This window comes from Ovis aries, chromosome 11, assembly GCF_016772045.2.
Source record: "Ovis aries strain OAR_USU_Benz2616 breed Rambouillet chromosome 11, ARS-UI_Ramb_v3.0, whole genome shotgun sequence".
Taxonomy (NCBI): domain Eukaryota; kingdom Metazoa; phylum Chordata; class Mammalia; order Artiodactyla; family Bovidae; genus Ovis; species Ovis aries.
Window position 1 is genome coordinate 28849996 of NC_056064.1, and position 22150 is coordinate 28872145.

The 22150-nt window shown below is 51.1% G+C and overlaps 1 protein-coding gene across 10 annotated transcripts in view; it reads right to left on the reverse strand.

The window, feature by feature from the left end:
- Positions 1-1891: 1891 nt before the first annotated feature.
- Positions 1892-22150, reverse strand: part of GAS7 (growth arrest specific 7) — a 204568-nt gene continuing 184309 nt past the window's right edge. For all 10 annotated transcript variants that reach the window (XM_027974889.3, XM_027974888.3, XM_012185726.5 and 7 more), the window contains 5 exons: positions 15600-15728; positions 14386-14509; positions 10721-10800; positions 9063-9161; positions 1892-8440 (listed from right to left, as the gene is read on the reverse strand). In XM_027974889.3, the coding sequence (XP_027830690.1) occupies positions 8327-8440; positions 9063-9161; positions 10721-10800; positions 14386-14509; positions 15600-15728 (546 nt within the window). In that variant the 3' untranslated portion in view covers positions 1892-8326. The remainder of the gene's footprint in view (positions 8441-9062; positions 9162-10720; positions 10801-14385; positions 14510-15599; positions 15729-22150) is intronic.

Genomic DNA, 22150 nt, shown 5'->3' on the forward strand with positions numbered 1-22150 from the left:
GAGGGGCCCGACCGTGGGAGGGGACCACAGGCAGCTGTGTCGATGCTGAGAGGGGTCATGACCTGCAGGTTTGTTTGAAAACCTGCGTAAACATCTTCTATCAGAGGGAGAGTTTATGTTCCTTAGCCAAACAAGTTGTTGGAGATGATGTATTGTGAGGGGATTTGTTAAGTCTAAGCTGGGGCCATAAACTCTCCCCAAGCCCCAAAGACCACTTGGGGAGAAGCCCTCAGTCTCTGGCCAGTGAATCTGTTTGTGTCTCCCCCTCCCAGCCTGGCCTTGACTGAAAGATGCAGACTCTTCCTAGAGGCTGGCCCTGTCCTCTCCCTAAGCTGGGAGCCCCGTAGCCCTGGTCCCCCTCCCCCAGCTTCCCTTGCTGTGAGCAGAAGGACAAGAGAACCCTTTGACCCTGGTCTGGAAGCAGAGGGGAAAGAGGGCTCAGAGAGGGTGAGTGGGAGGCAGAGAATGGAACGCCTCTCCCGTGGCTGTCTCCATCATGGTAAAGAGCAGTCTGTCCTTTTGCTTGCCTGGACCGAAATCCTTGGAGTCATCCCCTGTGCCCCTCTTTCCATCACACCCACTCCAAACTGGCTCGAAACCATGTTGGTTCCACTTTCAAAGCACTTCCGGAATCGGACCGTTGTCCCCACCTCCACGTGGCCACCCCTGCAGGCACCCTCCCCTGTCCCTGCGTTCTGGCTGCCCTGCTCCCCTTTTCCTACCGTGAGCTCCTCAGCAAGGAAGTCGGGCTGTGCGCCCTCAGCTTGGATGGCCCCCAGAGCAAAATCACAGGCTTTCCAAAGCCTGCAAAGCTCTGCAGAAGCTGCCCCCTCCCCATCACTGTGTCTGCTCCAGCCAACTGGCCTCAATGAGGTGCCTCCAGCCTTTAACAGGGCCACCTCCCCTGCCTGGAATGTTCTCCCGCCAGCTACCTGCCGGGCTCCCTCCCAGGTGTCCTTGACTTTGGTCAAATGCCACCTTCTCCATGAGGCCACTCCAATCACCCTATTTCATGTTGCCGCTTACCCACCATCACCCCTGAGACCCTCCCTCTTCCCCTGCCCTTTTGTCGTAACACCTATCATTTCCTACATACACTCTATATATCATTTTGTTAGCCTGTCTCTTTCTCCTGGAAAATAAGTTCCAAGGTTAAGATTCTTGATCAGTTTCCATCACCAATGTGTTCCCAGTACTGAGAGCAGTATTTGGCATTCTGTGCTTGCGTGCTAAGTCATTTCAGCCGTGTCTCTGTATGACCCTATGGACTGTAGCCCACCAGGCTCCTCTGTCCATGGATTCTCCAGGCAAGAATACTGGAGTGGGTTGCCATGCTCTTCTCCAGGGGAACTTCCCGACCCAGGGATCAAACTCGTGTCTCATAGTAAGTTTCCTGCATTTCACAGGTGGGTTCTTTACCACTAGCACCACCTGGAAAGACCCTGGAATACAGTGTTGTTCGCCAATTATTGCATGGATGGGGTGGATGGGTGGAGAAAGGAAATAGCCAAGAGCCCCTGTATTCACAGGGAGAGAAGTCTCCACGGAAGGGGACTGGGGCCAAGGGTTTGGTCTGGCAGCATGATATCCATCTGGGTGGGGGAGGGTCAATGCCCACGTGCCCATTGTCCCTCTGCTAAGTCATTAGGGGTAAAATGATCACCGAGCTCAGGAGAGACACTGAGCCCATTTGTACAAAGAAGAGTGTGGCAGCCCTCCAGGAAAGAGGGTCGCCCAGTGGGACATGGTGTCTCTGGACAGTTTATTTTACACAGGACGAAATCTAAGCATCTGAAGTGTACACACAGAGCCGAAGGGGGAAAAAATGAGAGCATTTAACTTCCTGAAAATGCTTTATAATAATGCAGAACAATTATATAGAGCAAACGCCTTCAAAATTTAAACATTTAATTTTTAAGCAGTAATACACACGAATGCTATTACAGGGGTGGGGTGGGAATGGCGGATTATAGCCTCTGTAGGGGTCAGAATTTCAACAGTGTTACTTATAAATTATAGTACATCAACTTTATTTACCGATCTAGGCAGCCAGGGCATGGAAGGATATACAACGCGGAATAAACACATTCATACCGGGATGAGGAATGTTGGAGGAGACACAGCTTTTTAACATTAAAAATGTATAAAGTATTTAGCAAAAGTTACAGAAAACAGAGCAAACAAGCAAGTTTATCTTGTTAGAAAATCCCGCTTTCATGGGGTTTGCTGATGTGCTCCTGTCTGTGAAGGGGCTTGTTCCTGCCCCAAGTCCCCTTCCTGAGGGAAGGGCAGAGATACCGGCTTGGGGCCCCGTCCCCAAGGATGGCAGGTGTCCCTTGGAATGACTGTCCCTGGGTCCACACGGCTGTCCGGAGGCCCCTGTCCCGAGAGCCGGGCTCTTGCTGCATGTGATGCTGGTTGAAGAGCACCTGCACTCGACAACAAACGCCCGGCTCCCGGGAAGGAGGCGTCCACTCGACGACAAACGCCCGGGTCCCGGGAAGGGGGCGTCCACTCGACGACAAACGCCCGGGTCCCGGGAAGGGGGCGTCTACTCGATGACAAACGCCCAGGTCCCGGGAAGGGGCCGTGACGACGACAGCTTACGGGACGAACGAGAGCAGAGCGGGCTGGTCCGGTGCCCTTGCCCTGGTTCATTGTGCTTTCCTGCCTCGTCTGCGTGTCACACCATCCCCATCAGAGCACCCATGTGCCCGACCTCTGCCTCCCACCACTGCAAGCCCGTTAGGGATGCCCCAGCACACAGAGGGCCAAGTCCCCCGAACAGCACGGAGATCCAAAGGCCATCACAGCCCCTCTCCCTCGGAGACACCTCCCAACAAGGCCCCCCAGTAGCCAGGCCCCAGCATCTAGAAGGTTAGGGGGAAACAGAACATTGGTTTTTGTCACCTTAGTCTCACCAAGCCAGGAAAGAGGGGTTGGGGTCCCCCACCTTCACAAAGGGCCCGATAGCAATGACTCCAGTGGGGGTGGGGTGGAGTGGGGAAGATGTTGAGAGCCCCCAGGGCCCCCTCCCCCAGAAAAAAGACGCTATCCAGGCAGCGGGGGATCCTGTGTTGTGGGCTCCACAGCCCACACCGTCACCTGGCTGGACCCAAGGATGTCTTCTGTTGGCTGGGAGAGGTCCCTGGTTGCTTTCCGGGGCTCAGCTTTCATTGAGCAGGGCACAATCAAGACGTCGCTGGAGGAGTCCTTCCTTTGGGGGTCTTGCCCAGAGCTGACCAGCATCAGCAGTTGGGTGTGGTTTTCTTTCTGCCACCACCCAGGAGGGTGCAGGCACAGGTCAGGTAAGCAAGGCTCAGGCATCGACAAGAACCTTAAGGGAGGGGGCTCTGACTCCATGCCTGTTTTTGCTCCTGGGAAGTGACCTTCAGGACTTGGTGTCAAACATCAGTGGAAGAAAGGTAATGGCTTCTGCTTTCTTTAGGAGTCCAAGGACGAGGAACTACCTCATTCTCAACAGCTCATGAAACTCTTACGTTTTTGTGTCTAAAAGTCTCTTTTTAGATTTCTCAGCACCCGGGGCCCCCTCTCAGGAGGGTATGAGGTGACAGCTCGCACAGCTGTGCCGAGCGGACCCAGATTAGGTATGATGTGTGCATTGGGCACAAAACTGGAAATGACAAGGGAAGGAGACAGAATGAAGCAGCTGGAGGAGGTCTGGGAGAATGTTCTAGAATAACACTTTCAGTTTGCAGGTGAAGGAAGATCCAGAGAAAGGTGGTGCGGAGCCCACGGCCAGTCCCCTGCTTTCTCACCCACACACTCTCCACCCACCTCCCACACCCCCGAACTCTCACCAAATGGCAGGGACTGGGCGAGGTGAAGGGGGGGTCCCAAGGAGCAAGTGGATCTGCCAGCTGAGATGCCAGCTTCAGGGGGCAGCAGAGACCCTGTCCACCATCCCCGCTTCCATCCCCAGCAGCTCTCTACATTGTGAAAAACTCAAGTGTTAGACGTCCCCCAAACTAAAATGACTCAAAAAAAGCCAAGTTTAAGTCCCAAGAACCACTGGATGTAGCTGGCTGGAAGTAGCTGTGCAAACAAGCTCAGGACTCCAGGTCAGGAGCTTCCAGGAAGACAACTTGTGTTTTTAAGAGCAAGGAAGCAGTGGGGTGCACCCATTCAATGGACGGCTACTCGGCATTGCAGGGGATCAAGCTAGTGACATCCTACGACAAAGTGACTCAGAGGCATCAAGCTGAGCGAGGAGGCCAGACTCAAAGGCTTCTGCCTATTTCTATGACACACTACAGAAGGCAGATCTGCAGGGTCAGAAAATCCATCAGTGGTTGCCAGGTGCTGGGGGTGGGAAGAGTGGATGGACATCAAAGGAGCCTGAGGGGGCGTTTTTGGAGTGATGGAAATATTATGTTGATCTCAGCAGTGGTTACAAGACCGTGTCAAAGTGTTAGTTGCTCAGTCGTGTCCAACTCTTTGTGACCCTGTGGACCCCATGTGTCCGCCAGGTTCCTCTGTCCATGGGATTCTCCAGGCAAGAATACTGGAGTGGGTAGCCATTCCCTTCTCCAAGGGGATCTTCCTGATCCAGGGATTGAACCCAGGTCTCCTGCATCCCAGGCAGATTCTTTACCATCTGAGCTACCAGGGAAGCCCCATAAGACTGTGTAAGTTTGTCAAAATTCATTGAACTGTATTCTTCAAAAGGGTGAATTTTCCTGTATGCTCATGAACTCCCAATTTTGAATGTCAAATATCTCAATAAACTTGGGGAAAAAGGCAGCGGGACCTGTGGGGACAGGAAGGCTTATGTGAATGACGGCATGCTGGCTAAGATGTGTTTCTGATCTGTGCCCCACTTAACACTGGTCCAGGAACACTCCCTATCTACATAATCACCAGTAGGCCTGCAGAATCCTGTATAACTTCTTGTCAAGGCCATTCACCGCTGGAAGTAAAGTCACTTAAGCCGAGGTCTTTGATGTCCTCGGAATGTTATGGCTTGCATTTCCAAGAAGGGACTTTGGCTCTACCAAGATTTCTTTGCTTCCATCTCCTAATCTAGTAATTGATTGGTTTCCACAAAGGGAATACAAACCCCTGGTTCCTGAGTATACACAGGGTTTTTCTATTTGCTTCAGTCGTTGATTAGCCTCAGTGAGGGGAGAAGTGTTTCCCCTCAAAGAAATCCCATCCACCCTTCCCTGCCCTGCCCCTCAGCTGACACAGGTGTTGGGTAGATTAAAAGGAGACCCAAGGTGGTCCCATGGGCAGAACCTCAGGTCAGCCATCCCTGTGGGTCGGCTGGCCAGCGCTTTCCAATGCTGATCAGAAGCAACAGGAAAAAAAAAAAAAAAAAGAGAGGGACAAGCAGCTTATCCTGGAGGTTGTCTTGGTAACCCTCGCTTGTCTTAGATTTTATTCTAAAAATCAGGCTTTCACAGATGAAACAAAGTGCATCCCTGTCTCCTAGGTAGAAGGGGCTCACCCATTCTCAGAAATGAAACAGTGGATGTGCTCACGAATAACCTGGAGTCATTTACCCTGAAAAAAGCCAAGCATATCCTCTAATAAAATAAATACCCAAACCAAACCAACCACTAGGACAGAGCGCCACTCTGAAGATGACTTTCAGACATTCCAGACTTCATCCTAACCATAGGGACAGAGGCCTGTACTCTCAACTCCAGCCCTGCTCATGATTCGCTATTCAGTTCACAGCTCTCACTGGCTGGCCTTGGGCTTCATTCTTCCTCTGTGTAAAGCAAGAACTATTTAAAACAAACAAATCTCTCAAATTTGAGTTGGATGTGAGCTGTGAGGGTCTAGTGACCCCATGATTGTACTCTTGCTGCTGTCTGGTACTTCCATCCTTGGGTAAATGCCACATGGCTTATTACAGGCTAGTAGTAGGTTAAACGTGGGAGAGGTGCAAGGCTCTCGTTTCCCAGAAAGGTCTGAAAACATGCGCTTGTCCACATGGAGAACAGAAGGGGTGGGGGATGGGGCGGAGTTCCTGGCTGGTATGCAGCTACGTCTGCAGTACTGGCATAATACCTGGCTTGCCCCAAGTGTCTGCTGATTAAATGAATGAATGAATGAATGAAGAGCTATCAGTACCACAGAGGGTATCTCTGCAAACCTAGACTCTGCAGAGAGTATCTGTAGGTGAATGCCAAGGTTACTCACCTGCAAGACCCTTGGAGAAAAGACGAGTTTACTCAAAAGAACAGATCACTGGTTTCCCTGATGACAGAGAGGGCTATATCTTGTTCCTAGATCTTTGCATATTGCCCAGTCTTAGCTAAATGCTTGATGAATGAATAAAGGAGGGAAGAAAAAAGGAAAAGAAGTATATGGGGGTGTCTAATGAGACTGAGGGAAAAGGGGGAAAGCATGACTTCAGAAAATAGACTAGCCTACACGAGGCCAACTCAGGCTACCCTGAAAGAGGCAAGAGCCCCAGGGAATAACAGAAGACTCTGGAATCCTCGGACAGGGATGAGAAAACAAAATCAATGAGCCACAGCACACATGAACGTATCTATGTTAATAACAAGGCTATTGGCTTTGAATGTTGGAAAATCATCCACAAATTAGTTGACTAAGCCACAAAGCAGTTACTACTAGCACCCATCTTTTTTTTTTATCAAGAAACCAAGAAATGATAGCCCCAAATGGGCAGCTGGTGTCACAGCCCAACCCCAGACCGGAAGGAGTGGTTCTCCACGCCAGACACAGATCCGTCCTGGCAGCCTGCATGTTAGTGAAGGCCTTCACACTGACCTTTCTGGTTGGGATGTTTTGAGAAGAAAAGTAGCAGAGCTTGGTTTGCTTTAGGATATTCAGCATCTTTCTACTATCACTATGAGGGCGCCATACTGACTCAGAGAAAGGGGTACCAAGAGATACAAGAAAAACAACTCATCAGTTACCAGCCTGGACGACGGAGAGAGAAAGACCAGAGAGTTATCCTCTTAGACGGCTGCCCTTAAGAGACATGAGTCCTGTGAATCCAAAGTAATCAACGGGAAAAGTGAAGAAACATGGGTTCTTGTGGGCTCCAGGCTAGAATGTGCCCCTTGCAAGCTGTCTGAGCTCCTCCAGCCCTTTTCTGCTTCCCGTCCCCTCAAGCCAATTCTCAAGATTTAGCATGTAAGCGAGAAAGTGATGAGTGAGGATCCGGTGGCTTCGCAGGTCATGCTCAGACCAGGCTTTCTCAGGGAAAAAGGAGATGGCAAAAGGGCAAGGGGGCACCAGCCCCAAGTAGGGGCTCCATGCGGGGCTTGGGAATGTGCAGAAGGAGCTGAGAGGCCAAGGTACCCGGCTGCCTGGATGGTGACATGTACTGTGGTCGCGACAGTCTGCACTGCCTGCGTGGTGCCTGCCAGTGAGAGCCATACATGGAGCAGCAGTCCCAATTCCACTGTGCACGGGCAGGTGGAACCACCTGCGAGGTGACAGAGACTTGTCCCAACCCCTCCCTGTCATGAGACCGACTCAGCTCCCTGGGATGGGCGAGGGTGGAGGAGGGGGCTTCCCCGAGGAGGCGGCTGCAGGCTGGGTGGACTGGGATGTCTGGAAAGAGCGCGTGACTTGGATGCCTGATCTGCTCCAACTTGGGGTGAATTTGCTGAATGAGGTAGTTTCATCCTGACCTCTCCAGGCAGGGTCAGTCTGGGAAAACTGGAGCCAGACCTTCTTCCCAAGACTCCCATTGGTGAAAAGTAGCAGAGAAGAGCCAGGATGTAGGCTCTCAGAATATTCAAGGCCCTCAGAATATTCAAGGGGGGAAAAAAAAATCAAGAGGGAGGGCTGCTGCAAAGCATTCTGGGTGTGGGCTACTGTGATGAATGGTGGCCTTCTCTCCATGACTCTGATCCTGACACTTGGCTTGGAGATGGAGACCTTCCTCTCCTGCCCCTCCAAAGGCCTGGAGACAAGGAGGTCAGTTGGAAGAAGGGCCGTTGGGCTTCCAGGGGCATGAGCATGGGACACAACTGCTCTGGGTGGGGAGGGGACCCCTCTGGTACTCAACAGGGACCACAAGTTCCAGTCTCGGGTTGTCCTTGGAGTGGCAAGCGCAGCACAGGACTCAGGGGGCTTCAGCCTCAGAGACAAGGGCAGGGCTGTGGATCCATCTTCTCAGCCTGGGAACACCGGGAAACTCCCTGTGGGGCCATCTGGGCTGCCCTTCCGGCATCACTGTCCCCTCTCCTCAGTGGACCAGGAGAGCAGGGGAAGGGCAGCGCCACTCCCGACAGCAGGCCCCCCTGGCGGGAGCGCCACCTCCTCTCCGTGGAACCCCCAGCCCCTCCTCAGCAGGACCCCCCGGGCCGCGCATCTAGATCTCCATGTCCACGGGGCGGATGCTGCCCGTCTTGTGCTCTCTGACCCACAGCTCCCTGTCTTTGGCTGGGTCTACTTTTCGAAGCAGTTGGTCCACAGGCTCGACTGTCTGCAAGGGATGGAGAAAGAGGACACAGTCAGAGGCGGAGGCGGAGTCAGGGGCGTATCCTCTGAGCCACGCCACTCACACTCTAGAGGGTTGTGGGGTCCCAGGGAGGCCCCTGTGAGGGACAGATGTGGGGGCTGGAAGAACCAGGGGTGGGGAGGCGCAGAGCTCTGGCCTCTGCTCTGCTTCCCCTCATAGACATGACCCTCCAGGCCACAGGGCGGGTGAAAGGGCAGGTGGGCTCAAGAGTCTGTGACCTGTTCCTCTTTCCACGTGTTCCCCCGTTTACCACCTGAAGACAGGTTTATTGAACTTTAGCTTGAGAGGTTTTGAATAGCTCCAGCATTGTAAGAAATTCAACAGAGGAGGCAAGGTCACCTCCAGCTATTTCAACCATCATAACATATCTATGGGGTGCACTTGGGATAGAGTCACGTGCATGTCCAGGGTAACTGACACGTCCATCCCAAGAGGTCGCCCACAGGCCTGAGTCCCTGCCCACCCTCAGGACAGATTCCTCCATAGCAGCTATGTAACCTGCCACCACGGCACAAAGGCCATGGCTCCCCCTGGCCCAGGGTCCCACGGGGGCCCCGCTGGCCTCAACCTAGGGCGGAGAACTCACGCTTTGGTTGAACATGTCCGTCTCGTGCCGCAGCTGCGTGTACTGGCAGAGGTGCTGCCGTATCATCTCCACCCTCTCCACCTCCAGCCGCTCCAGCTCCTGCCGAGGAGGAAACCCACAGAGACCTCTGGGGGATGTCCCTGCAACCTGGGGACCTTACCCCTACACGGGTGCTAGACCATCCTAGAGGCAAAACACAGATGCTGCCCGACCCCCTGGGGTCTGGCGAGGCACCCACCCCATATCTGGGGGCGAAGGTATAGCCAAGGACGCAGTAGCTGCTATTTCCTGAATCTCCTTCTGCCAGGCATGGTGGGGGCTACGAGCTTTCCGCACATCGCTTAATTGTCCTCATCACAATGTTAAGAGATACAGGTTCTGTTCTTACATTTTCCAAACAAGGGAATGAACACCTCACTTGCCCAAAGTGACAGGGAATTATGGGAGCAGTGGGAGCTGCACTTTGGTGCGTTTTTTTTTTCGGGGGGGGGGGCGCTGCACAGGATCTTAGTTGCAGCATGTGGGACGTAGTTCCCTGACCAGCGACTGAATCCAGGCCGCTTGACTGGGAGTGTGGAGTCTTAGCCACTGGACCACCAGGGAGGCCCCCTGTTGTGCCCTTAATCAAACTTCTGCACCACTGCAGCCCCAGGCCCTGACGGGGCTGAGAAATGGAACACATGCAGGAGCTTCTGCCCTTCAAAATTTGGGGGCTTTGTCCCTGGACCTCTGCTGAGTGGCCTCGTCTCTGTCCACCCTGAGTGCTGAGGGAAAGGCCGGGGAGGCAGGAGGGCCAGGAGCGGGGTGGCCAAGGCCACAAGGAAGAGCGGAAATTTGCTTTGGCTCCTGGATGGCTCTGCTTCTTGGGAATCTAGGGGATCCGGCCACTATTCTGTGTCCAACTAGGTCAGTGCCCGGGTGATTAGCCGGGGAGTGGGGGGGAGTAAGCAGGAAGCTTAATTAGGAGATTAACCAGGAGGAAATCTAGGTCACTGTCCCTGGGGAGGCCTCTAATCTGCTCTGGTGGGCTGGTGCCTGGGGAAGGCAGAGGGTTAGTCCCATGCTGGATGGGCAGATGGATGGGGGTGGCTTGGGGCAGAGGGATGGTGTGATAAGCACTTGGCAGGACACCTCCTTTCTCACCTGGCCCAGTGGCCCAAGTGACAACCCATCTCACCATCTACTCAGCGGGTGCTGACTTCACAGAAATACTCAGGAGAGCAAAGAAGTGGTCCGATGCCTGTTCCCCCACCCCTGGTCAGAAGCCTCCCCCACTGCCCCAACCTCACCCACCCACACGTCTCGCAAGGCTCTGCGATTGCAGACCCTTAATTCTTCTGGGGGTAGGAAGGCCCACATTTCCTACAACTTGGCTATTTTTCCTAAATGGACCACTCTCTGCTCAGTTGACCCTGACCCCTCAGGAGGATATGGCAAGAGCCCATAGCTGCCTGTGTTCACGCAGTAGGACGTGCCAGAGCAAGGGTATGAATCCACATGGTCTGGCCTGGAGATAAGCTCTCAGTCTCAGCATTAGAGCAGATCTAATGACCATCTCTCACCTCCACCCCATCATCCTCATGTCCACCAGCATCCACCCACAGCTTCCTGAGTGCCCACCCCTGTGGGGACATGCTTCGGCATCTCCGGTCACTCACCAACGTGGTGGTCACCATCTCTTCAAACCACTTGGACTGGGCCTGGTTGTAGAGGTCCACACAGCGCATGAGGTCATCTCCTGCAAAGGGCCAAGGCCACTGTCTGTCACTCCTCACCAGGGCTGCCCTCTGCCACCTGCACCCCATGGCCGAGGCAATGGAGGCAAAGAAGGGGCAACCCAGCATTATGAAAGACTGGCTTCAGAGTGTCCACCTGAACTTGACTCCAGATGCCAAAAACTCAGGAAGAGGGTTTCTCAGTAAGAGTGCATGTACAGTGTGGGTGGGGTTACTCCGGGGACCCTTCCAGTCTATCATGAGCCCCAGAAATGTGTCCTCCTCTAGAGATGGCAGTTTTATTTCACAATAGCAAGTCCTGCTTGGTTGAACATGTGTCTCAAGCAACGTAGTACTAGTTACAGAAGGGAAGTTTGCACATTACATCCATCCACTGGTGTGTCTGTGTGTCTCTCTGTGGTTGTATGTCTGTATGCGTGTGTCTGTGTGTGTGTGTACAGGCAGCAGGCTGTCATTCTGAAACACAAAATAATGTGTCTGATGCTTTCTGGCTCATTCATGTGCAGTAATGGTATAAAAACAGGCACCAGAGTTTAACACACCAATTCCAGGATACTGGCTACCCTGGGAAACAGAGAAAGGGTTGGGGTGGGAAGGGATGGGCTCTTTTGATAGCATTTCTTAAGAGAGACATCTGAAACAAACTATTCTATCTTGATGGCCAGTGTATTCTTTTATGTAATTGTATATATGTTTGAGACAGTTTATACTTAGAAAGAAAGCAAACTGGAAGTGTTACTAAGGTCCTGGTACCCTAGACTCTTGCTACAAAGAACACAATTCCTGGACCAGGAGCATTGGTACACCCTGGATATTTGCTCCAAATGTGATCTCATGACCTTCCCCAGTCAGGGTGAATCAGAAACTATTTGCACAAGTTCCTTGGGTGATCTGTGTGTACATCACACAGGTCGGTCTGCACAGAGCTTCCTGATTATCACAGGGTTCCAGAGAAAGGAAGACACCAGGGACTCTGTCCACTATGGGAAAACTCATGAGTGAACCCAACAATAATGGATTAACCCTTCAAAGGGATCCCTAGAATGGCATCCCTTGCTCACATGTATTCAGATATGAAAGTGAAGGGAAGTGGGGGAGAGTTATGCCCAGTGCCTGGCTCAGGGTCTCCTCCCCAGTGAGCCACACCATTATCTGGGAGCTAAGCCTTGAGTAACAGAACCCACATCAAGGGCTTGGTTCATTTTGCTCTTGGTCCAAGGCCAATGGCTGGGTCCTTGATCCCAAGAAGGACTGAACTAGAGGGAAGAAAGTGGATATTTCACTGCAGTCACAGTCCCACCAAAAGCCTGTGCCTGACCAGTGGGTAAAGTCACCTTTATAAACACAATATGAAATTCCCAAAGCTTTATTTGTTGATCCTGATGTTGAGAACACGCTTCACGAACTTCTGCAACATCAGGAAATAATGTAGATGAAGGCAGGTGTGTTTCTTCTCTATGTAGTCCGAGGGTTTGAAATCAGACCCTTCTGAACAGTACGGGTTAAGAACATGGATTCTGGAACCAGACTATTGGGGTGTCATATAGCTCTACTGTTTACTAGCTGTGCAGCCTTGGACCAAGTTGATTTACCTGCCTGTGCCTCAGTTTCCTCATCTGTAAAATGGAGATAATAACAGTACTTTCAGAGAGCCACAGTGAAGATTAAACAAACCAAGAAAAAAAAAAAGAAAAACAAAGAACAAAATAAAAAATAAACCACTTATGAAAAATATTTGCAATTCAAATGACAAAATGTTGATTTTCCTAACATAATCCCTGTCAGTCAATCAATGAGAACAAGACCAGCCATCTGACAAGAAAATGGGAAGAGAATATGAGTGAATCATTTTAAAACAAAAGTCACAGATGATTTAAAAGTCTATTTTTAAAATGCTCAACTCCACTCAAAAAGCAGTGTAAAATTAGAAACAAAATACTATTTTCCACTAGATAGCTATGATATCGAAATGAGACAGCATACAGTGTTGACAAGAGTTTAGGGAACAGGCATTCATAGAGAGCAGGCACACCCATCTGCGAAGCAACTTGGAAACATCCACCAAAATGAATACAAGCCTCTGACCCAGTTACACCCCACCACATCCCGGCAACAGGCAGACCCCCACCCCCAACAGAGAGGCATTTATAGTAACAGCATCGCTGGCACTGACAAACACTCTGAAACTATCTGAAAGTCCCACAAAAGTCCATTAGGGAATGAAGAAATAAATCTGGATACAATCATATACTTGCACGTTATTCAACTGTTTAGGGAATCTGATGTACATAAATGGATGGGTAAACAAATTGATGATGAAACAGACTTATCTCTAAGATGCATCTATTAAAATATAAGTTCAGAACAGTATGATATGATATGTATATAAATTTAAATATTAAAAACATTTAAAAAATTAGGGTGTGTTGATAGTGACTATATCTGGAGAATAAGATTTTATATTCTTATGTGTTGATTAAAATATTTTGTCAAACAGCAATATTGTTTTTGCAATATAATTATTTAACAGTTTCTTTAGTTAAGCTAATTTAAATGTGCCTCTCTTCTCCTTGGGTTTTCTTTCCTACTCCAAACAAGTGTAGCACGGCCTTTGTTTCTACTACTGTGCTATTAAAGATCTTTATATAAATGTAGCATTTATATTACATTATTCTGTTATGACATCTTTTTAACACCTTATTTCCAAATGTCCCTAAGATAGCTGTTTTTCATCCTTTAATGAACTAATTACACCAGGCTCACCAGAAGTTACGGTGAAAAAGATTTAGAGACCAAACCATCCAATCCAAACCTTATCTCACAGCACATATTCTAATCCCAGAAAGCAAAATGCATTGTCCTTGTACACTGTGAAACTGGTTGTTAAGAAATACTGAAATTTAAAAAAAACACAAAATTGTTTCTTGCTGATTTTTCTCCCGCTTCCTTGTGCATTAGCTAATTTTTACCTCTAGGTGGAAGCAGAAGCTGACTCACTGAGGAATATTTTGGAGAGAATCTGAAATATGGTTCTTTCTTTTCTTTTTAAAAAATAGTTTCTTGGCTGCACTGCAAGGCATGTGGGTTCTTAGTTATCCAACCAGGCGTCAAACCTGCACCCCCTGCATTGGAAGCGAGTAGTCTTAACCACTGAATTGCCAGAGAAGTCCCTGAAATACGATTATTTCTTTAAACAAAACGTCAGCCTCTATTCTGGGTTGGAAGTCCATCACTAGAGGAGAACCTTTGGAGAACTAATACCCAGGCAGGTGGGGCAACTTGGAGGGTGGGTGGGGTTTGCACTTCGAGGAACTCCAGGCAGAAGCAAGACCCCTCAATTCCAGGCCCCTGGAGGAGTCTGCCCGCCACCTGACCAGAGGCCCTGGGCTTGGGTCAGAAGCTGCCCTCTCGGGGTAGGGTGTGGGGTGACCCTCCCTGGCCACTGCTTCCCGCTCCACAGCCTGCACCCCCCAGTCTCACCCTGTGGAACGCATGCTCCCAGGCGCCCCATCCCCCAGCCTCTCCTGTCCATGCCTCTGGGACCAGGTGAGGACAGACAGGGCAGCAGGCAACAGGGCCGCACTCACCTGCCTGCGTGGACTTCCTCCGAGCCTTCTTGATGTCCTCCTCCGTCTTGTTGCTCAGCTTGATCTCCAGCTGCTGGGTCTTCATCTCCAAGTCTCTCTGCCGCTCCGTGAGGGCTTTTCGGGCCTGGGGTCCAAGGACGTGGAGTTAATCACAGGCTCACAGACAGCAAGGGCCCACTGGGCCTGGCCTCCTTTTTTAGGTTGTTGCTCAGTCACTAAGTTGTGTCTGACTCTTTGCAACCCCATGGACTGCAGCACGCCACACTTCCCTGCCTGTCACTATCTCCTGGAGTTTGCTCAGACTCAGGTCCATTGAGTTGGTGATGTCACCCCCTTCTCTTCCTGCCTTTAGTCTTTCCCAGCATCAGGGTCTTTCCTAGGTAAGTTGTTTCTTTTCCCTGCTTTGGTAAATGAGGCTACAGGGGCTCCGTCAGGCTAAGTGGTTAGACCAGCATCACTTAGCCAGCTGGAGGCCACACTGAGGCTGCAAAGCATCCTTTCGTCCTTGGCCTGGAGCAAGCGCCCCAGAGCACGTTTTCACTGGATCATGTACATGTACTGGGGACCCAGGCAGTCCTGAGACCACAGCTTCTCCAGGGTGGCGGGGACCACAGAGATCATCGATGTCACCTCCCAACAATGCTCAGCAGCTGGCGACACCAGCCTCCCCATTCTGGGGTGGGATGGGCCTGTCGGTGCTGGCCACTGGCAGGGTCTAGGGTGCCCACAGCAGTAAGATGGCCCTCTTCTCCCGCACCTCTCCCAAAGGCGCTGGGGTCAGCCCCGGGGGGAGACCTCTCTTTGCTCCGTAACTGACCATCAGAGCTCCCAGCAAGGTCAGGCCACCTCGGCCTCTGGGAGGGGGGTGGTCCAGTCAGGAGGGATTCTGCTAGGTGAGATCCAGACAAAGGGGCCCTGTCTGGACTGGCAGTACATCCAGGCTTCAGGACCCTCAAAATCAGGGTGTATCTTGTCTCACATTCTACAACCCCAAGGCAGGCGCAGCCTCTCCCACCCTCACTGGGGATCTGAGCAGCAGGGGAAGCACACACTTAACCTTCGGCCGGGGGAGGGGTTCTCACACTACCCCCCCAACCCCAGACCCAGCTGCGGGGGGGACAGACAGCCCTGCCACGGCACACGGAGCCCCTGCCGGCCCCCAGCCCCTGCTCCCTCCAGCAGGACCCCTCCCACTCCGCAACCTGGGCCCTCACCTTCTCCACCGCGGCGTAGCGGCTGGCAAGCTGCTTGCGGAGGTCTGCGATGTGGTGGTCGCACTTCTTCATGTCCTTCTTGAAGTTCTCACGGAAGTTCATCAGAGGCTTCTCCACCTCGCTGTGCAGCTGTCGACGGGGGAGACACACTCAGGACCCAAGGGGCACCAGCTATGAGAGGACGGAGGGGGTGCTCTCGCCCACCCCGTGGGTGAGGATGGATACCATCTCACTGGGAGGTCAGAGACAAGTGGTTGTGTATGCAGTTGAGGAAGTCACCTCCACTGGCCAGGCCGAGGGTTCATACCAATGGATGGGTTAGTGCCTGGAGCCCACCAAGTCCCTGTGGGCACCCTCTTCCTGTGTGAAGCCTGCAGAGCCTCCTCCAGGGCTTTGCTCAGATGTAATCTCCCTTATTTTCTAAGCTGGGAGCTTTGGGGACCATCCCTGTGACCCCAAACACAGCCACGATCACAAGGGCGACACTTAACCAGGCGATCTCAGGTCAGTTCTACTTGATCATCTACATATGCCAGGTGCAAGGACCACCGATGACGTGCACGTGGTCCGAATCTCCAGGAAGCCATGGTGGGAGCTCACAGGGGCCCTTCCTGGCCTGTGTCCGCTGGACTGTGTGGAGGCTGGCACACCCCCACGCCACCAGAGTGTGCCAGCCTTGCACCTCTAGGGCCAGAGAAGGGCCCTTTATGCTCTGAGAGGCGCTGGGTGGTGTCAGGTTTCCCAGCTTTCTTTTCTTTCATTCCTTTCCTCTTTCTCACCCACTCTCTTTGGAAGAAGAACTTTTACTTAAAACTTTTTTGGGGTGTATGAACATGAGATATATGTGATAACAGATAAATATGGACTTGCTGTGGTCAAAGGCACAGTCTAGCAGCCTCCCTGCCCCCGACTCAGCCTCTCAGAGCCTCACCCACCCTGTCTCGGCTCCTAAGGCCCCCAACATAACCTCTAGGACCTCCTTACTGGCCTCCTAGGGCCCCTGAATTGGCCTTCCAGGGTCTCTCAACCTCCACCCTTCTCGCTGGGAATCAGAACTGAACCTCCCTGGATGGATGATGCCCCAGCTCTGGGACTCTGGGACTCCTCTCCCTCCTCACCAGGCTCTTTCTTGCTACATTACCTTTTCCCCAGAGGCCTCAAGGATGGAGGTGCTCCCTGTACCAAACCACTGATTACACGCTGGTTGACTCTGAACTCGAGGAGGGTGGAGGCCATGCTGGCTGGGCCCCTGCTGTATCCACAGTGCCTGGTCGGAGCTGGTACACAGTGGGCCCTCCTGCACTACTTGGAAAAATGACATGATTTTCGGGGCTCAATGCTCTGGGGGACAAGATGATGCTTTGCTGGTGGGTGACCTTCAAAGACTAATGGCGGGGGCTGCACTAACACCCCTCCCCTCACGTTGGCTGTACTGTGTGCTACCATGGTTTTGAGCCCTGGGAAGATTCCTTGCACAGGAAAACACCCCCATCTGGTGGCAATCTGTAAGATGTTACAAACTTCAGTGCTTCTGAGACCTAGAGAACCCCTTCCCCACACAGATTAGGCACTGGGGGAGGAGAGGGAGGGCCGCATAGTTGGCTGGCTGCCTTGGAAACCTGCTCCTGGTTGTGGGTCTAAGTGGGTTAACTCGGCTTGTTGACCCAGTAACTCTGAGCTCTCTTTCTGAGGACCTGAACGCGAGTGCTTTCCATACATTCATATGCCCAGGAGTGACCTGCAGAGACTTGTCAATACTCAGGATTTCTGGGTCCCGGTCCCAGACTGTGTGGTCTGAGGAGGGACCAAGATCCGGCCAGGACTCCCAAAGCTCTCCCCAAATTCCAAATGACATCCTAGAAACATCACACTACTGGCTGTTAGAAGTGATTCAATCCCATGGATCGAAGGCCCACAGTCTCCCTCTATATTTTAAGTACTTTAACAAAAAGGCTAATTTTTTAAGAAAGTTGGCTAGATGTCTTTATACTCATTCTTAAGTTTTAAGCATCTCTGGCTAACCAGGAGGCCAAAGTCCTCCACAGAAGCTTGTCCTTATGAACTTGAACTGGCCTGGCTTGGTGGCAATAGGCCACTGAAGCTATTCAGTTTGCCTTTTGGAATTTCTGTCTCTTGCTTCCACGTCACTCATCAGAAGAGAGCAAGAGAAGTTTCAGGTCGGAAGGAATTTCAGACGAAACTGTGTGGGTTGGGTGACGGACCACCACAATAAAGTCAATGTCACAAAAATGGGAGTGTTGCCCTAGAGCAGGTCTCATGGACGCTCTGGTTTCCCAGTGTGCACGAAAGCAATGCTTTTATACCATACTGCAGCCTATTTGAGCTTCCCAGGTAAAGAATTCACCCGCCAATGCAGGAGACGCAGGAGATGTGGGTTCGGTCCCTGGGTCAGGAAGACCCCCTGGGGGAGGGAATGGCAACGGACTCCAGTATTCTTGCCTGGAAAATCCCATGGCCTGAGGAGCCTACAGGGTACGGTCCACGGAGTTGAAAAGAATCGGACACGACCAAGCATGCACGCCTGTAATTTATTAACTGTGCGATAGCATTACGTCTTAAAAACGTGCATGCCTTAATTTTAAAAATACTTATTGCTTGGATTTCCCTGGTGGTCCAGTGGTTAAGACTCTGTGCTCCCAAGGCAAGGGGCACAGGTTTGATTCCTGGTCAGGGAGCTAAGACCTTGCATGCTGTGGGTATGGTCAAAATAAAAATATTTATTTCTAAAAAATGCTAACCATCATCTGACAATGCAGGGTTGCCACACATCTTCAATTTGTAAAAAAGACACACTAAAGCCAAGTACAGCAAGGATGCCTGAATCTGGTCCTGTGTTTTTCAAACAGTGCATTGCTAAAAGCTGTGAAATGGTTAGTGGATCAGGACCAGCTTTTTGATGAGCATAGCCCAGATATGAAGAGGAAACATCAGAAATGTTTTAGCTACATACGGGGGTATCCGTATGTGATTATCTAGGTGTGGCTACATTTGTGTTCCAGGTGGCCATGGAAAATGTATAACTGGGTCACAGTCAAGTCAGTTTCAAGTCTCACTGATCTGGTCCAAACACTTCACACTTAAAAAAAAAAAAAATGGAAGCCCAGGGATGCTAAGTGGCTTCCCCCAAGATCACAAAGCTTGTGAGTGACAGCACTGATAAAAAATCATTTTTTATCATTCTCTTGATGCCCTCTGTGCCCCGCAAAAATCTTCTGGCTGAATACATGGCCTCGATTGCATGATTAAATTTTCTCCCACCGCCAGGAATTTTTCTATTCTCTCTTCCTCACCCAGAAGCAGGTATAACTTCCTTTATACAGAGCAATCTTATTTCTTTAATAGTCTGTTGCTATGAACAATGGCTCGAGCTAGGAGACTCAGAAAAGCCTAAGATCCCTGGAATGAAATTGCATTTCTTAAAGAGCTCTTGCCCCTCGACACAGAATACTCAGGAAGGACATTTTCAAGGAGCCTTTTGGAGCAGATGTTAAAATGGGTTTTGCACATGTGGAGCTATATTTATCTATGGTGGATGGATAGTCTTATCTTTTTAAGGAATTGTCATATAACCACTGGGCTGCTACTACGACTGCCTGAGGCCACCAAGACTGACTGATGGGCTGGAGGCAGCAGACATTCTTATGGAAAAATCTATGTGTGAATTTTGTGTGAATATTTTTCAGAGGCCTCCCATCAGAAGTCAGCTCTGAATGAAAATATCCCGGCATTTGGAAGGTCAGCCTGTACCACTGTGGACAGCCCCTAAGCGAGGGCACTGTGCTTCAGCACAGAGCTCGGGGTTTTAAATGCCGCTAGTCTGCCCAGAGGAAACGTCCAGGGGTCAAGGCTCCAGCCCACTCGGTCTTCTCCTTCGTTTCCTCAGCAGCTGAGCCCACCTTGCTGTGTGACCACGGGCTGTGACTTGACCTCTTTGTTCCTTCTCAATTGTGAAATGGCGATGTTGTCTTGCATGATGGCTGATACAACTAAGGGAGGTGAGTTACCTCCTGCACATAACCACGATATTGTGATATATGGGGCTGGCTGGAAAGTATGTTAGGATTTTCCCATGTTACAGAAAACCCCGAGTGGACTTTTTGGCCAACCAAATGACAACGTATTTATTTTGCTCTTCATCCCCAGCTCCTGGCTGGAACTCCTAGAGCCTTCGTAATTTCCTAAACAAAGGTGCTGGGAGAGCATCTTCTGGTTTAATATTTGGTCTTTGAGCCCAGTTCTGACACCAAACTCCTACATTTCTTAGAATTTCTTATGAGACGAGTCTGGGTGGACTCCTGGATGGGGGTTTGTCACCAAAAAGACCAGGCCATGAATGGGACTTTCAGCCCCCTCCTCCGATCCCCTGGAGGGAGAGGAAAAGGGCTGGAGACCGAGTTAATGATTATGCCTTTGCGACGAAGGGCTTCCCTGGGAGCTCAGCTGGTAAAGAATCCACCTGCAATGCAGGAAAGCCCACTTCAATTCCTGGGTTGGGAAGATCCCCTGAAGAGGGATAGGCTACCCATACCAGTATTCATGGGCTTCCCTGGTAGCTCAAATGGTAAAGAATCTGCCTGCAATGAGGGAGACCTGGGTTTGATCCCTGGGTTGGGAAGATCCCCTGGAGGAGGGCATGGCAACCCCACTCCAGTATTCTTGCCGAGAGAATCCCCATGGACAAGGAGTCTGGTGGGCTACAGCCCATGGGGTCGCAAAGAGTCAGACACAACTGAGTGACTAACACAGCACATGTGATGAAACCTCCACAAAAGTCTGAAAAATCACAGGGTCCAAGAGGTTCTGAGTTGGTGAACACACCCACGTGCTGGGATGTGCGTCCCCAGCACCATGGGGACAGACACTCCTGCACTCAGGACCCTTTCTTACCTGACCCTGAGCATCTGTTCATCTGTGGCCTTTATCATGCCCTTTAATATATAATAAACTGACGAATAAGCATTTCCCTGAGTTTTGTGAGCGCTTCTAATAAGTTACCAAACCTGACGAGGGGATCACTCAAAACCCTGACTTGCAGCCAAGCGGGACAGAAGTTGTGAGCAACCCGGTGACCCACTACTTATAACAGCTGTCTGAAGCAAGGGTGGCCCCGTGGGGCTGAGTCCTTAACCTACAGGATCTGACGCTGAGCTCCGGGCAGTTAAGTGTCAGAAGTGAATTACACTGCAGGATCCCCAGCTGGGGTCAGGGAATTGGTCAGCGTGGGAAAAACCCAGACATTTGGTGACTAGAAGCAGTGCTGTGAATATGTGTAACAATTTGCTCAGTCATGTCTGACTCTTTGCAACCCCATGGACTGTAGGCCGCCAGGCTCCTCTGTCCATGGAATTCTCTGGGCCAGGATACTGGAGTGGGTAGCCGTTCCCTTCTCCAAGGGATCTTCCCGACCCAGGGATTGAATCTAGGTCTCCTGCATTGCAAGTGGACGTCGGAGCCACCAGTGCTCTGAGCAGCTGTGGTAAAAAGTAAGATTATAGGAAAACTGCATGGGGGAGGGCTCTGTCACCCAGTGAGTACTTCACAAATGACTGAGAATCGGGGGCCTGCTGATGGGGAGTAAAGGCCACCAGGATTCCCAGGGATCCAGCAGGTGACCATTTAGAAGCCTGCAGACCTGGCTCCCAGCCTTGATGCTCACAACACAGCCTCACCATTCATCTCACGGTCAATGGAGGTTTCTACAACCACAGAGATTGGAGCTGCCGGGGGTTAGGAGAGCAGGAGGGAGACCTAGACGGAACATCGCTGTGATCTACAGCTTAAAAATAACTCACTGCTCTGTATACAAGGTTCAAAGGCGACTCATTTACAGGGCTCTTTTCTCTTCTAGTGTGAGAGAGGCAATTTCCTTGTGAAATGCTTGGTGTCTAAGGTTAGTGCGCCCTTGCTGGTCCAGGAATTCTCACTCACATTTGGGTGTCAACGCCCTCTCGGGGCACCAGCATCCTTCAGGAGCGGGGAGCTGGTAATGGCACTGTTTCTCCTCCCACCTCAGCTCTTTATTAAGCACCTTCGCACATCTCAACTGTATGAGTCATTCATTCTGCCCGTGGTATGCAGAGAACCATCATGGGGCAGGGTGGGGAGACCTGGAAACAAAGCCAGTTTCCTGTCCCCCAACAGTGGACAAAGCCCAGAAATGCAACTGCTGTGGGAAAAGCACTAGAAAAGAGACAGGGCTAGCGAGTGCTAAGTGTGGAAATCTCGAGAAAGAGCAGCCATCTTGGGGGATGCCACCCTCAAGCAGTAAAGGAGGTGGTGTAACCCTCAATTTTAAAGTGTGGGCTTACAGGCAACTCTTATCAATATCCTGTGCTAAGCCATAATGAAAAGAAAATTTAAAAAGAATGTCTTTGAAAGTGAAAGTCGCTCCGTCATGTCCGACTCTTTGCAACTCCATGGACTATACAGGCCATGGAGTTCTCCAGGCCAGAATACTGGAGTGGTAGCCTTTCTGTTCTCCAGGGGATCTTCCCAACCCAGGGATTGAACCCAGGTCTCCCGCACTGCAG